This window comes from Raphanus sativus, chromosome 4 (genome assembly GCF_000801105.2).
Source record: "Raphanus sativus cultivar WK10039 chromosome 4, ASM80110v3, whole genome shotgun sequence".
Taxonomy (NCBI): Eukaryota; Viridiplantae; Streptophyta; class Magnoliopsida; order Brassicales; family Brassicaceae; genus Raphanus; species Raphanus sativus.
This window is the reverse complement of record NC_079514.1, coordinates 39,299,553-39,316,079: the sequence shown is the minus strand read 5'-3', so window position 1 is coordinate 39,316,079 and position 16,527 is coordinate 39,299,553. Positions and strand designations below refer to the sequence as shown.

At 39.9% G+C, this 16,527-nt stretch overlaps 5 protein-coding genes across 5 annotated transcripts; 2 read left to right on the top strand and 3 right to left on the bottom strand.

Moving 5' to 3' along the window:
• Positions 1 to 361: 361 nt before the first annotated feature.
• Positions 362 to 1,624, bottom strand: LOC108851484 (uncharacterized). The gene is made up of 2 exons (XM_018624921.2): positions 1,464 to 1,624; positions 362 to 1,167 (listed from the first exon to the last, which is right to left on the bottom strand). Exons 1-2 carry the CDS (start codon positions 1,537 to 1,539, stop codon positions 497 to 499), a joined length of 747 nt encoding a protein of 248 aa, XP_018480423.1. The 5' UTR covers positions 1,540 to 1,624; the 3' UTR covers positions 362 to 496.
• Positions 1,625 to 1,792: 168 nt separating this feature from the next.
• On the top strand, positions 1,793 to 9,961 carry LOC108848531 (serine carboxypeptidase-like 26). The gene is made up of 8 exons (XM_018621919.2): positions 1,793 to 2,226; positions 3,228 to 3,323; positions 3,398 to 3,564; positions 8,636 to 8,902; positions 8,988 to 9,115; positions 9,202 to 9,297; positions 9,370 to 9,475; positions 9,558 to 9,961. The coding sequence occupies exons 1-8, from the start codon at positions 1,866 to 1,868 to the stop codon at positions 9,690 to 9,692; spliced, it is 1,356 nt and encodes a 451-aa protein (XP_018477421.1). The 5' UTR covers positions 1,793 to 1,865; the 3' UTR covers positions 9,693 to 9,961.
• Positions 9,962 to 10,938: 977 nt separating this feature from the next.
• Positions 10,939 to 13,647, top strand: LOC108851577 (serine carboxypeptidase-like 28). Its single transcript, XM_018625031.2, has 6 exons — positions 10,939 to 11,458; positions 11,567 to 11,662; positions 11,768 to 11,860; positions 12,313 to 12,398; positions 12,484 to 12,953; positions 13,148 to 13,647. The coding sequence occupies exons 1-6, from the start codon at positions 11,059 to 11,061 to the stop codon at positions 13,410 to 13,412; spliced, it is 1,410 nt and encodes a 469-aa protein (XP_018480533.1). The 5' UTR covers positions 10,939 to 11,058; the 3' UTR covers positions 13,413 to 13,647.
• Positions 13,648 to 13,734: 87 nt separating this feature from the next.
• LOC108850949 (uncharacterized) lies at positions 13,735 to 14,138 on the bottom strand. The gene is made up of 2 exons (XM_018624396.2): positions 13,888 to 14,138; positions 13,735 to 13,750 (listed from the first exon to the last, which is right to left on the bottom strand). Exons 1-2 carry the CDS (start codon positions 14,100 to 14,102, stop codon positions 13,735 to 13,737), a joined length of 231 nt encoding a protein of 76 aa, XP_018479898.1. The 5' UTR covers positions 14,103 to 14,138.
• Positions 14,139 to 14,397: 259 nt separating this feature from the next.
• Positions 14,398 to 15,818, bottom strand: LOC108835298 (CASP-like protein 2B1). The gene is made up of 3 exons (XM_018608572.2): positions 15,570 to 15,818; positions 15,336 to 15,468; positions 14,398 to 14,867 (listed from the first exon to the last, which is right to left on the bottom strand). Exons 1-3 carry the CDS (start codon positions 15,731 to 15,733, stop codon positions 14,616 to 14,618), a joined length of 549 nt encoding a protein of 182 aa, XP_018464074.2. The 5' UTR covers positions 15,734 to 15,818; the 3' UTR covers positions 14,398 to 14,615.
• Positions 15,819 to 16,527: the final 709 nt, after the last annotated feature.

The following is a 16,527-nucleotide window of genomic DNA, read 5'->3' as shown; positions in this document are numbered from 1 at the left end:
TATAACAAAGAGAAAAACAAACAGAGATGATGATTCTATTTCTAATGTAGTGTAATTGATTTTCACCTCAACAGTGCAGTCGCAGATACTGCAGCTCCAACTAAAATGGTGTCGCCTGATGGTACCAAACATATCACCAACTTATCCATTTGTATATCATAGAGAAGACAACAACCAAGAGGGAATTAGGACACACACATATACATTAATGAAAGAAGATTGAACTTAGAAGGTAGATATCAGACTCTTAACAGGGATGGATTACAGTATATGGTTTATTAGATTAACTCAAAACCAAACACAGACTTCTCTTCAAGGTCTTACAATAAGGAACTCACTTCCTTACAATTGGAAAGAAAAATGCCAGTGCCAAAAGTGTTAATCCTTTTATAAACTCTTTTATTATCTGCATTCTCCGGTAGTCCAAGGGAGATCCAAAAGTGTTACAAACCCAAGACAGAGAATGATAAAGAAGAGGAAAAAATGGAATCTGGAATCACAAGTTCTTGAAAGCAGAGTCATGAGCATCCTTGGGAGGAGTAAGCCTAGCCAACAACGCCTTGTTGGGACACCGCTCCGCATCCACAAAGTAGTACTCCCCATCCGCCTTAAAACTCACAAACGGCCTCTGCGTGTCCGGATAACGCACGTCCGAGAACTTCAGCGTCTTCGGCGCAAACGTCGCGAGCCAAGTCATCATCTCCACCTCGAAAGTGTCGGAACCAGGCTGCCACCTCAGCTTGTGGACGTAAGGGCTGACGAACCAGTGGAGAGCAGCGGTGGTGGAAGCGCTGAGGAAGATCACGGTGGAGGCAACAGCGCCTTTCATGATCACGTTGAGTCCGGGGGAAGTCATGAAGGTGATGACTGGGCCGAGAGAGACGGAGAGGCAGCAGGTGGAGAGCGAGAGGAGTTTCACTTTTTTGATGGTTGATGAGATTGGGCCGTGGTAAACAACACCGCCTCCGTCGTTGTCTTGTTTCTTGTCTTGTGGTCCGATGCTGATCTTGTGCTCATCATCATTATCTTCCTCTCTAGTGTTTGCTCTAGATGATGATGCCCAGCTTCTCTGGTAAAGAGTTTGAGCCTCAGGGAATCTGACCTTAGGGATCACTGATGATGATGATGGTGATGGTAACCATGTCCCTGCTATTGACCGGCCATATCCTGTAAAATATATAAGATTTGTGATGATTAATGAATCTGTGACTATATCCAAACACTAACAAACAAACTAACAAAAACATGAAACTCAACTGAATAATCAGACATAATGTCAGTAAACTATAGAATATATGTGGATAAGATCTGATCATATGAACAGTGTTGACTTTTGAGGGACAGAACTAGGGCAAGATTACATAATGTCAGTAAACTATGTACTGCCTTAAACAACTGCTAAGACTTCAAAATGATTCAATGCCATTTTCTCGATTCAAATGAAGCTAGGGTGGATGAAGAACCTGAAGTGAATGAGGAGGAGGAAGAGAGACGGCGAGACTGAGAGCGGATTAAGTGAATCAAAGCTGATCTTCCCATCGCCGTTTTCGATTGCACGATTGATTCTCAGGTCTCTCTCTCAAATGAATCTTGTAGGGTTTTTAGAGTTGTTTCTATTTTGTCAAATATTAAATTGGAGCCGATACGGATTATTATTGATGGTCTAGTGGCTAAGTTATACTCTACTAAAATAACAAGGTAACGTGTTCGATGCCATGGACAATGCAACATTAAAAAATAACGACTCGCATTATTATCGCTCACTTATTGGAGTCTGGAGATTGTCTGGACCACCACCACCAACTACTTCAGAAATGATTTTTTGGTAATGAAAACATTGAGATCTTCACCATAATCATTTCACCATGTCTCCACCACCACGACTCCTTGTCGTCTCCCTCCTCCTCCTCGTTCTACTCCCTTTCTCGTCTTCTTGCAGAGACGCCCAAGAAAACGACAGAATCTCGCGTCTTCCCGGCGAGCCCAACAATGTCTCCTTCTCCCACTTCTCCGGTTACGTCACGGTCAACGAGTCAGCTGGTAGAGCGCTCTTCTACTGGCTCACCGAGTCAACTCAACACCCAGAGTCAAAACCGCTAGTTCTGTGGCTCAACGGTGGCCCTGGCTGCTCCTCCTTAGCTTATGGCGCTGCTGAGGAGATTGGTCCCTTTAGGATCAACCCTGATGGCAAAACTCTTTACCACAATCCTTACGCTTGGAACCAGTGTAATACCCTCTCTCCCTTTCTATCGAGTTCTTAAAATATATACTAGAGGTTTGAAATCATTTCATGCAATGTTCTAGGCCAGGACGACTAGCAATTAGGCGGATTATTCGGAGTCTAGGCAAATTATTGATTTATTTCAGATATATTATACATTTATATGACATATTTTAGTTTTTAAGTTTAATCATAAGATTATTATAGGGGAATTTTCAAAAATACCACTTTGAAAGTAGCATTATTCATCTTTACCACCACTAAGTACATATTTTCAAAAATACCTTATTTATTAAAATGTTAAAGACTCTTATATCTTTGTTTTTATATGCTTTTCAAAATTTTAATCCAAAATTCTAAATCCTAAACCCCCAATTCTAAACCCTAAACCCTAAATCTTCAACTCTAAACCCTAAACCCTAAACTATATACCCTAAATTCAATATCCTAAACCCTAAACCCTGAAACCTCAACTATAAACCCTAAATCCTCAACTCTAAACCCTAAACTTTATACCCTAAACCATAAAACATCAAATCTAAACCCTAAAACATAAAATCTAAACCCTAAATCCTAAACGTTCAAATCTAAACCCTTCATTAAAAATAGTGGTAAAAGTGGTTAGTGTAAACATGAAAAGTGGTACTATGAAAATTGTATTTTTGGCAATTTCTCATTATTATAATGAATTATCAAAATTAAAAATACAAAACCGAAGAAATTAGATAATTTTATAGATTTATAATAATATTATTGCTAAACTTAACATATTTAAAAAAATAGATCGATTTAAATCGGTTTTAACCGATTTAGAACAGTTTAAATCAATTTGGATCTTATAAATAGATATAAATCGGATATTTAGGAAAATCGTTTCGGATATGACCGATTTTTAGAACCATGATTTCATGTAATATTAGTTTCGTCCCATTGGTCTAATAACTTATGTTTATTTTTTTAATTGAGTTCAAGTTACGAAGATTCCTCTGTTTCTTCTTTTCCTCAGTGGCAAACGTGTTGTTTCTTGAATCACCAGCTGGTGTTGGTTTCTCGTATACGAATACTACCTCTGACTTGTACACTTCCGGAGATCAGAGAACAGGTATATGATGAAGCTCATGACTCTTTGACGCATCCATCATGGATCACTCAACAAAATGTTGTTGCATGATGCAGCTGAAGATGCATATGTGTTTCTCGTGAAATGGTTCGAGAGGTTTCCGCAATACAAGCACAGAGAGTTCTACATCGCTGGAGAAAGCTACGCAGGTCACTACGTTCCTCAGCTGTCACAGATTGTTCACCGGAAAAACAATCCTGAAATCAACTTCAAAGGCTTCATCGTAATAACTAAACCCACACAAAACCTCTTTTGTTTCTGTGTGTGTTGATTCGATTTATGTCAAGAAATCTAGTATCGTATAAAGGATTTCTTGTGTTGATATGGGTCAATGGACCAAAGTATATATACAAACTGTTTTACCTAATTCGTAGAATCTAGAGAAGGAATATTTACATACTTATCACAAACTAATATGTAAAGAATATATATGTCGTATATATCCCGTAATACCCCCCCTCAAGTTGGAGAGTGAAGATCAAGAACTCCCAACTTGGATAGAAACTCGTGAAACTCCTTTCGTCCAAGGGCCTTAGTAAAGATATCTGCTAGCTGTGTATGAGTAGAAACATGCTTTGTCGCAATAGTGCCTTTGACGATCTCGTCGCGTATGAAATGGCAATCATTTTCCACATGTTTCGTGCGTTCGTGAAAGACCGGGTTAGCAGCAAGGTAGATAGCAGACTTACTATCACAATGTAGAGGAGTAGGTGAAGTAAGGGGAATACGAAAAGCGCGCAATAAGTTGTTGATTCCCATAATTTCCTGGACTGTGAAGGACATCGCACGGTATTCAGCTTCACAGCTTGATCGAGAAACGTTTGGTTGCTTTTGTGTCTTCCAAGAGATAGGAGAGCCACCGAGTGTAATGTACCAACCAGTAAGCGATCTACGAGTAATGGGACAGCCGTTCCAGTCTGAATCACACCAAGCAGCAAGATGTAGATCGGTGTGAGCTCGCAACAAAATGCCTTGCCCTGGAGTTCCCTTAAGGTAACGAACAACACGAAGGGCGGCATCCCAATGAGCCTGTTTCGGTTTTTGCATAAACTGAGACAGGATGTGAACAGAGTAGGATAGATCCGGACGAGTCACAGAGAGATAGATAAGCCTTCCAATGAGTCGTCGATAAGCAGAAATATTTTTAAAATCGGGACCTTTGTCTAAAGCTAGACGATGATTCTGTTCAACTGGAAACAGAGAAGGTTTAGCTGCAAGAAGACCTGTCTCCTCTAAGATCCCAAGAGCGTACTTCCTTTGGCAGAGATAAATACCAGTAGGACTCCTTGCAAGTTCAAGTCCAAGGAAGTATTTAGAAACTCCTAAATCTTTCATATGAAAACACTTGTTCATATAAGTTTTAAATGAGGCAAGAAGTTGCAGGTTACTTGCAGAAACAATGAGATCGTCCACATACACGAGAACCATAATATACTCGGAACCGCGATCCAAAACGAATAAGGAGTAATCGGGTGGCCCTTGAGAAAACCCGTAATTTCGTAGAGACGTAGATAACTTCTCGAACCAGCAGCGTGGTGCCTGACGAAGACCATATAGTGACTTGTTTAAACGACAGACTTTGTTCTTGTCCGAACCAGAAAACCCTGGAGGAGGTCGCATATAAACTTCCTCTTTCAAATCACCATGTAAGAACGCATTATGGACATCCATTTGATGGATCTCCCAATTGCGAGAGGAAGCGATCTGTAAGAAGGTGCGTACTGTCGTCATCTTTGCAACAGGGGCGAAGGTTTCATCGTAGTCATCACCTTCGACCTGATTATTTCCCAGTACGACGAGACGTGCCTTATAACGTTCTAAGGTTCCATCGGCGCGAAACTTGAGTTTAAAAACCCATTTACAGCCGATAGCGTGCTTGCCAGGAGGAAGATCTACCACTGTCCATGTTCCACTGTCCTCTAAGGCGACATATTCAACTGTTATCGCGTTTCGCCAGTTTTCATCGAGGATAGCTTGCTTGTAAGAACGAGGCTCAACCAGCGAAGATATAGCAGTAAGAAAAGCACAGTGGCTTTCGGAAAAATTGGAGCAATCGACGTAGAACTCCAGTGAATAAGGTGCAGTTTGTTGACACGTAACAGCTGGTGAAATTGTATGAAGCACGTAGTCATTTAACTTGGCAGGTAAGGTTTTGTTTCGTAGACCACGACCCAACTCCTGGATCGGGGCAGGTGTTTCTGTTCCGAGTTCTGTAGATGAAACAGCAGGTAAGGGAGATGAGTTAGTAACATCATGAGCCGCAGTAGAAGAAGACATCGAAGGAGACGTGGGTAATGAAGGAGAGCCTTCCATATCAGAAAGGTCCGTAGAAACTGGAGGAGATAAAGCATCTTGTGTACAAGAAGGAGACGATGGAGGAGAAGTCTCATTTTCTGAAGGTGTTGTATCAGATATAACTGATGAAGTATCAGAAACGACGACTATGTCATCGGGTGCAGGATCGGTACTAGGGTCTTCATGGGGCAGAGAAATAGGAACTGGTGTTGCAGGTTCTGCTATAGGAGGAGCCGGACGACCAAGAGTGGTAGCGATAGGTGTGGTAACAGGAGCGTGAGGTACAGAGGGAGTAGCATAAGGAAACTCTGTTTCACAAAACACGACATCGCGACTAACAAAGATCTTGCCTGTGTCGCGATTAAGGACTCGCCAACCCTTTTTACCAGTCGGGTAACCGATAAACACGCCTTGTACACTGCGTGAATCAAACTTGTCTCCTCTGTGGTTCTGATTATGTGCATAGCAGAGACACCCGAACACCCGTAAGTGTGTCAAAGGAGGAGCTCGAAGATAGAGGCGCTCAAAAGGTGTCTGTCCGTTGAGCAATTTAGACGGTGTACGATTAATAAGATAGGCTGCAGTCAAAATACATTCTCCCCAAAACTCAATAGGTAGAGAAGACTGAAATCGTAAAGCTCGAGCAACGTTCAAGATGTGACGATGCTTTCTTTCAACTCTGCCATTCTGTTGTGGCGTACCGACGCAGGATGTTTCGTGTATAATTCCATGCTCACGGAAGTAAGATGTCAGGCACATGAATTCCGTGCCATTGTCACTGCGAATCGTTCTAACGTTTGTATTAAATTGGCGCTTGACCATAGCAATGAAGTTGCGAATTGTAGTAGAAACTTCATGCTTGGAAGGTAAGAGATAAAGCCAAATACTGCGAGAGTAATCATCTACGACAGTCAGAAAATAACGAGAACCACAGCGAGATGGAGCACGGTAAGGACCCCACAAATCAAAATGCACCAAATCAAATAAAGCCTTTGTTGTATTAGAACTGTTTGGAAAAGAACAACGGGTTTGCTTGGCGCGAATACAAGTATCGCAGACCTTATTCTTAAAACTACTATTATGAGAAACAGAAATAGGTAGTAAATCCAAAACACCAGCGGAGGGATGTCCTAAGCGATGATGCCATAAATCTTGAGTAACTGGTTTCTCCTGATGAATCGCCCCAGCAAACTCCATCCCTCGCAAAAAATAAAGTCCATTCCTCTGCTCAGCCACTCCAATCAGCGTCCTGGTAATGCGGTCCTGAATCAATCCAAGTTTATCAGAAATCTGAAAGATACAAGTTTTCTGTCGAGCTAACTGAGAAACTGATATCAAATGGCACTGAAGGCCATCAACGTATAAAACATCCTGAAGTGTAAGTAGGGAACTTAAAATAACTGTCCCTCTTTGTGTCGCAAGTGTAAGCCTTCCATCAGGCAATTTAACATGTAAAGGGGCCGTGTCTTGTATATCAGTGAGAGAACAAAGTGTTCCCGTCATGTGGTTTGTGGCTCCAGAATCAACAATCCAAGAGGAAATAGGAGACGTACCGCTTAAAGTATGTGACGCTGGTTTATGTTCGTTCAAGAGTGTCACCAACGTCTTCCATTGCTCGTCGCTTAGGCCAGTAAGTCCAACACGATCGGAAGCAGTAAGTGTGTTGGCGGAGTGTTGTTGTGGCGAAGTAGTCACCACATTGACACGAGCAGGTGCAGTTGAGGGCTGTCGGGGAGATGGCGACGAGGTTCCTTGTCCACTGTTTGACTGCAAACGACCACGAGGTCTATCTCCCCACCAATCTGGATATCCCAAACTGCGAAAACAATTTGTCGCTAGATGACCCTTGCGATTACAACTAGAACAGAGCAGCTTCATTCTTTCTTCTCGAGAAACAAACGGAGCACGCGGAGATGCAGAGCTGGATGTACGAACGGCGTGTGCCATTGTTTCAACTCGCTCATCGAGCACACGTGTTGTGTGTTTGGAATCCTCATCTTGAAGAAGCACACTGTATGCCTCGTCGAGAGAAGGTAAAGGATCTCGGGAGAGGAGACTCGATTTAGTTGCACCATAGAGAGACTCATCAAGACCTTTGAGAAACTCATGAAGTCGATCCTCCTCTCTTTCTTTCTCAAGGTTCTGACCAATAGCACAGCCACAATTCTTAGTAACGCGATGCTCAGACAGAGAAGTCCACAGTTGCATCAGCTTTCCGTAGTAAGTTTCAATAGACAAGCCATGTTGTCTGCAAGTAGCAAGTTCTGCTTTGATACGTTGAACACGCTGTCCGTTGTTGACCGAGTAACGCTTGCGAATATGTTCCCAATAATCGCGAGCAAGTTCCAGATGCGATAGATTCGAACGAACTGATTCAGCTATAGTAAGCTTCATCCAAGACATAACCAAAGCGTTATTGGTCCACCAATCATCGAAGTCAGGCGAATTAGAACCTGGTTCGGGGATTGAACCATCAACAAAACCAAACTTCTTCCTCGCCTTAAGAGCCATGCGCAGGTTAGTGGCCCACTCGTTGTAATTGGGTCCCTTAAGCAACGGCTGAGAGATAACAGAGCCGGGATTATCACTGGAGGAGAGATCGTACGGTGAGATTGTACGTCTCCGTGTCTCCACACGCGACTCTGAAGCCGCAGTCTTCCCGGAGGAACTCTGAAAATCATCCTTGCCGTCATCACTTCCCATAACTCGAGAGAGAAGAGTAGAGAAAAATAATCAAGGAACGTAGAAGGCCAAGTAGATCGAGAAAAAGCTTTAAAAGATTTTTGTGCTTTTAGCGCTCTGATACCATGTCAAGAAATCTAGTATCGTATAAAGGATTTCTTGTGTTGATATGGGTCAATGGACCAAAGTATATATACAAACTGTTTTACCTAATTCGTAGAATCTAGAGAAGGAATATTTACATACTTATCACAAACTAATATGTAAAGAATATATATGTCGTATATATCCCGTAATAATTTATTATTATCTTTAAGGTGGGGAATGCTGTGATTGATGACTACCATGATTTCGTGGGGTTGTTTGAGTACTGGTGGACTCATGGGTTGATATCTGATCTCACTTACCACAACTTAAGGATCACCTGTGAGTTTGTATCCTCCGAGCACCCTTCCCTTGAGTGCAGCAAGGCCATTGAAGCTGCGGACAAGGAGCAAGGAGATATTGATCCGTACAGCATTTACACTGCCACTTGTAAGAAGGAAGCTGCAGCTCTTAGGTCACGCTTCTTGAGGGTTCGTCATGTGAGTTCCGTTCCCATCAATGCCCACTTTATTATATGTTTGTTTGTTTGTTTTCATTATTAAAACTGTTTTTGGACTCACTCAGCCATGGATGTGGAGAGCATATGACCCATGCACGGAGAGATACTCCGGGATGTATTTCAACTCTCCGGAGGTTCAAAAGGCTATGCATGCTAACACAACCGGAATTGCTTATCCATGGAAGACATGCAGGTAATCAATGGATTTTTTTTATCAAATTTTTACAGTTTAACTTTTCTCTTGTTTTCAGTGACATTTGTTTGTTGTGTGTGTTTTAGTGACATTGTTGGAGATAAATGGGCGGATTCTCCTCTCTCTATGCTTCCAATCTACAAGGAGCTCATCGCTGCTGGCCTCAGGATATGGGTTTTCAGGTATATCTAGTTCTCCTCTGTATCCATCTAGGTTTGGTTACTATGATGATGATATCTTGTTGCATTATGCAGTGGAGATACTGACTCAGTAGTTCCCGTGACTGGAACTCGGTACTCTATTAGAGCCCTCAAGTTACAACCAGTCTCCGAATGGTACCCTTGGTACGACAATGGACAGGTACAAGAAGCAAACAAAACCAGAACAGAGCTTTTTTTAGTTCTTTGTGTAGTTAGTTAACGTATAAATGTGTAAACAATAGGTTGGTGGGTGGAGCCAAGTTTACAAAGGACTGACCCTGGTGACAATACATGGAGCAGGGCACGAGGTACCTCTTCACCGACCTCGGCGAGGTTTCCTTCTTTTTCAGTCGTTTCTCAACAACAAGCCAATGTAAAATGTTAAGACACTGCGAGCACAAAAACCTTTTCAGGTTCTGTAAAATTTGTCCTATGGAGATCATTTGTATTTACTTCCATGTGGTATTATTCTCTTGTTGTTTGTTTAGTTGTAAGAGCTTTGAGTAAACATTAATTTAGTTTGGTCTGATAATAATGAGTGTTGTCTGTCGATGTGTGGGATGCTTAGCTGCTACCACTAAATTAAGGCTTTCCGTTGCTTTTCTTGGTACACAAGAAAACGAGTAAGACACGGTTTTTACTTCTTTTTTAATTCTATCTAACACATAGTCGGTTCTTTAATTCTACGGAATGCATTTAATTAGGCACATGATCATCTTTGGGATTGCTCACCTTATGAGTTATGAACATCTCTTTATGCATTTTTTTACTATAGAAAATATATAAACATTGATGTGAAAGAAAATATAAACATTGATGTTGATTTTTCTTTGGACTATAACTCGCTGAAAAAGATATGATTAAACACAAAGAGAGACTGGTTCAGTTAAGTATTTTATTTCGAAACCTTTTTATTAGCTTTATCCAGAGTTTCGATAATAGAATTGGCAACAACAACAAAAATAATGTTGAAGACTAAAACAAAAGGGTTTGGACAAAATGGAACACAAATTAATTGTTATGGTCCAACAAGATCGGCATTAGGTGAAACTAAAAGTGAAAAATATGAACAGACGAGCCACTAAATGTCAAACAAAATCAGCTTACCAATTGAACCAACTCATTAAACTAAAAGTTATTTGTGATAAATGTATTTTATATGATTACCGTTAATTTATAAGGTCATGCAAATCCCACTTTATATTACTCCTATAAGATATACACGTCTACACGGTACAACCTCTCCATGTGAAATACATGACTAAATTACGGTTTAAGCAAGCAATATATAGCTTTTAATTAGTCAAAGGCTATAATATATATAGCTAAAATAGTTCGCCTTCATCATCAAATCATGAAACCTGAATGTACTATTATGACAATGACTAGGTAACGATAAAAGTTAATAAATAAACATAATATAACTATCATGATGAAAGAGAGGCATACATATACAGGATACCAAAGAATAACAAACACAATAATGTGTATAATATATTCGAGTAGTCAGCATACTCAATCGACAAGTAAGCTAATTAATTTGACTATATATACAATAATAATCAACAGTTTCAGCACAAATAACTATTTAATACACCACATGATCCCTAAAAATGGCATAAGTTGACAACGACCCTCGGTTTTCTAAGTTATAAATTCAGCAAGGTGGAGAAATGAGAGATTCTCAAGAAACTATCAAACCAAGAAATTAAAATACACACACAAGAAAAAAAAAATCTTTTGATGATGATGATCACAAGAAGCAGAAAGTGTCTAACACTGTATCAATGTATATTTTTATTAAGCATGATCATTGCATTATTAGACATAGTCTCGAGTAGTACTGATGATGCTAAGGAGCAAAAGATGAGGGACAAGATCCTCTCTTTGCCAGGCCAACCTCCTAACCTCAACTTCTCTCAATTCTCTGGCTACGTTACTGTTAATTCAGCGGCCGGACGAGCTCTATTTTACTGGCTAACCGAGGCCCCTAAGCCCAGTGACACCAAGCCCCTGGTACTATGGCTTAATGGTGGTCCTGGATGCTCATCCATTGCCTACGGTGCATCCGAGGAGGTTGGTCCATTTCGAGTTAATCCAGACGGAAAGAGTCTTCGTCTAAATCCCTATGCTTGGAACAAAGGTATTCTTTAATTAATCAAATTTATTAATTAGGAGTCATATTTATTTATTTAAATCAATCAATAATAATAATGTGTTACAAAAAAAAATCAATCAATAATGTATGCAGAGGCAAACCTGATGTTTTTGGATTCACCGGCGGGAGTTGGTTTCTCGTACACAAACACTTCGTCAGACGAACAAACTATGGGAGACAAGAGGACAGGTCTTATATATAATATGCTTGTAATTTTCATAATCATAAGAAGAAAGTATTTTTAATTACATTATTAGCCAATATATATGATATGGATATGAAATGTGGGGACAGGGGAAGATGCATATAGATTCCTGGTGAAATGGATGGAGAGGTTTCCTGAGTATAAAGAAAGACCTTTTTACATCGCCGGCGAGAGCTATGCCGGTACTTCCATATATTCTTCATTTAACTAGCACTTTTAATTCGTAGTGAGTTAGTTATTTTATTTGCTAAATACATTATTTTGCTATAAGGCTACTAAAATATATTTGTCATGTGAAATTTCTACATTTGCGATCCTTCAATATTAAGCAGTTGAACCAAATGATGTTGATATTTAGTACCATAGCACGTTCATGTACATCAAGGCATTACATTAGAGAAATAATGGGTTTTATAAAATATAGCCAAATAAGGAGAATCAACAACAACCCAATTGACTTTTCTTTTGTGACCAACTTAAGTCTTTAATTACACCATATGAATACGAATATTGTAGCGTTGTGACGTTGCAGCTAGAACTACCATATACAACCTGTGAAATGATATGGTTAGTGGTCAATAATTACAGTTTGATCTTATTGCATTGGGTTTGGTTGTGTTTGTTGGTCAACTAGGACATTATATTCCGCAGCTAGCTCAATTGATTGTCAACCGTAACAAGGGTACCAAAAACCCCATTATCAATCTAAAAGGAATCCTGGTAAGTAATTTATTTTGTATGTACACATTTTGAATACACTATTGGATATTAAAATGAATGATTATATAAACATGAAAAATAAAAGATGGGGAATCCTCTAGTGGATGATTACAATGACAACAAAGGGATGCATGAGTACTGGTGGAACCACGGGCTCATATCGGACGAAAGCTACTTTGAACTGACCAAATGGTGCCTCAACGACTCCATCCTTTTTCCCAAACCAAACTGCGACAATGCCCTGAACCAAGCCTTCTCTGAGTTTGGTGACATTGATCCTTACAACATCGATCGTCCTGCATGCACCAAAGGTTCATCATCGAATGGGTGGAGGCAAGCATGGCGATACAGAGGGAACGATGAGTGCGTTACGGGATACACACGCATTTATATGAACGATCCAAATGTGCACAAATCTTTACATGCCCGCCTTAACCGCACTTCTTGGACTCCTTGTAGTCGTGTCATAAGAAAGAACTGGAAAGACTCACCCAAGTCCATGCTTCCCATCCTCAAAGAACTTCTACAAGCTCCTCTCCGCATTTGGATATTCAGGTAGAATAATTTTTTTTTTGTCAGCATTCAGGTAGAATAATTAATTATGTATATATAGTAAAACAAATATCAAGGTCGATAGACAAATATGGACTGATTCATTTTTTTTTACTATTTATTTAAATTATATTATTTCTGATGTGAGATCTCTTAACAAACTTTTATATAATTTTTGCGGAATGATATGTATATAGTGGGGACTCGGACGGAGTGCTACCACTAAGTGGGACGAGGCATTCGATAAATGCGATGAAATTGAAGACCAGCAAAAGGTGGTATCCATGGTACCATTCACATGGCTTAGTGGGAGGGTGGAGCCAGGTTTACGAGGGTGGCTTGCTAACGTACGCAACGGTTAGAGCTGCGGGACATGAGGTGCCATTGTCACAGCCTCGTCTAGCCTTTTTTCTCTTCTCACATTTCCTGGCCAACCACTCACTTCCCTCCTCCTCTTCTTGATTACTTCTTCCTCCTTTCACTTTAGTGAATTGTTTTTCTTTGTAGCTATTTAAAATAGTGCACCTAGAGAGATATATAATAGGGCCTCATGGCTGTTCTTGGACCTTGTGTTTGGAGTTCTCACGTTAGCTCATCTTTCATGTATATAAAAGATGTTATACGTGAATGATAATGTTTGTGTGCAGTTATTTGAACTTAGAAAACAAACATAGAATAATGATTCTCTTGCTTTTAATGTTCATTTTAAATAAAGTAGTACATAGAGATAAAATTTCTATTCATGAAATGTTTCCAGTCCCAAGTCCCAACTCATAAACATCATCTAGAGACCCCATTCCCTACAAAAGAAACAAAGAATAGTAAGACTAAGAGGTGACACCAACAAAAATGCATTGCATGCAGAATCTTGAATCAAGTATATTACAAGGTAAGAGAGAATGGATAGCAAAAAGAATTTAGAACTAGAGACACTTACTTAGCTTTATCACCAAACCAATTATAGACGGATTTGGCAGTGGAGGAGACAGTGTCGACGGCAGGACCGGCATGTTCATTGAAGAACTTGGTAACATCGTTCGTGGCTGCGTCTATCCTCTGTCCAAACGTTGGTGCCTCCTCAGCAGAAACTGACACCGACTTCATAGACATAAGCAACATCAACGACAACACCAAAGCCACCTTTTTCTCCATCTTGACCCCAAAACGTAGAGATTCTCTTATTTTCTCGAAAAAGAGAGTTTTATCTCAAATACAATAATACTTGAGGAACAAATTTTAAAAAGTTGCATGCTCTTGAGTCTACAACTCTATATATAACTTGCCTAATTTAAGCCACGTCTATATATAAATTATTACAGTAAATATTAGGTTTTTGGCGACGTTATTGTTTTGATAAATAAAGTTAAAACTTTAAAAGTTGGATGGAGATCCATATGGGTGGTTTAAGTTCCGTTTTCTGGTTTAATTAAGCAACAAAACCCCAAAATAGGCTAAAATTGTCAAATTCATTTTTTTTTGTTGAACAACTAAACATGGTTATAGACTCGTTATTAAACTACAGTTTGATGATTATTTGTGCATGAGACCATGACAATAGTAATAGACTGTATACACACTGAGAGGAAGTGAGAACACACCACAATAATTTCACACAATTTCCACAAACAAGTGTAGTCCAAGACCTATGAGCCTTCGCCCTTGCCTTCACCACCGTGAGCTCTGCAGGGCCTTGTTACCGCCATACAAACGAAAGAGACCCAAAGCTGAAATGCAAGAGATCAAAACCATTCCAATACTAGCAAGCAAGGCGACCCCAATTCCTTCACCAACTTGGTTACAGAACTTCCCATACATTGTGCATATCTTCATCCACTGGAGCTCTGGCTGACCTAGCTTCGCAAAGGCTGCAGACTGCGCCGCTGCTGCAAGGCCCGCCACAGTCAAGTACGCTATCGCCTGCTTACAGACACATAAACAAAGGTCATTTACAATGCCACTTATACAAGCTAGAAGTTATCTTATTCTTTTTTTTTGTCTTCTACAAAGACCAAATAAATCTCATTGCTTTCATTTATCAGGACCCTAATTGTATATGGGCCCTCATTGCATTTTACCTACTTAAGACCAAACTTTAAAGATTGCAGCCTATAGTTCAGTAAATTATTGTGTCTTACCAAACAAATGAAACTCATATAACGACAATATACTTCTAAACAGCTAAAGCACCGAACTTTTCTATCTGTACTGAGCATTCACTGACCCACAAACCCACAGCAAACTCACCGAACCGAAAAGCAAGAAACAGAGAGCAGAAAGATTGATTGAGTAAAACAGAGTAAGTAAAACAGAGTAAGAAAAACAAAGTGAGTAAAACAGAGTAAGTAAAACAGCGTAAGTAAAACAGAGTAAGTAAAACAGAGTAACCTGATCTCCAGAGAAAATAGTCCAAGCCAGAGGCTTACTAAACAAAACGCTTCCTTTCATCATACCCACCACGCAACGAACCACATGCACCAAAGAATATGCCGCGGCTATACCATTGACGACCACCAAGAACCTGAAAACTCGGAGAAAATGTAAAAAAATTGTCGTCAAATCTGCTAACTTTTAATACAAACTTAGAACCGATTTGATTGATGGGTTGTGTCGTGAGCTTACACGAGCGCCTTCATGTCGGTGTACTTTGCCTTCTTCTGGATGGTGAAGATCTCTCTAACTTGAGTGTCTGTAACTATGAGAACCGCAGCGAAGAGAGCGAGGGCACACACTAAACACCTCAGAATCAGCTCCGTGAGTCTCACTTTCCTTTCGTTCACCTTCATTTTGGCTCCGGAGACGTTGGCTCCGCCTCCTAAATAACTTATCTTTTTTATCTGTAAACTTGATGATTTAAATAAAAGACAAAACTGTAGTGAGAAACCGAAGACACATACTTTGGTTTTGTCGTTGTTGGCTCCTTGTCGCTTTTAAAGCAGCTAGTGGCTTAAGGAAATAAATAAATATTAATTGAGAAAGACTATGATGTAAAGGTGTAGTAGAGTTGAAATAGTCTTATCTAAGAGATCAGTGGTACCCGTGACTCGAGTCTCTATCCCTGAAAGCAGACTAGTTTGTTAATCATTTGTCATGAGAACCATCAAGATGGAGCGAAGGTTCCGAGGTGCCGTGGAAGACAAGTTAGTAAAACTAACCACAGAACCAAAACCGTTTGTTAGTCCTCTACACGTGGTTTTAATACATTACAGACTTAAATTAAGGTTTTTAATTTATTGTAGGATGGGAGTTGGAGGTTAGGGCATTTAAGGGAACATGATTATTAATGTAGGATGGAGATGGGACAATATGAAAGTGAGCTGCTTCTTTTTTTTTCTCCTAGGAAAACGTCCAAGGATGCAACAGATTCATCATTCATGTCCATTGAAATTAATTATGAAGATTCGTGCAAAAGATTCTACAGACTATTTGATGTAAGAAACTCTTGATGTAACGCCATTTTCATATATATAAAGATCTGGAATGCTATTAAGTGAGAGATGATGCGTCTTCGAAAGGATAAAATCGATTTGCGACCTTAAGAAGGTCCCTTAACCCATGAAATGACATTACTTAATTAGTT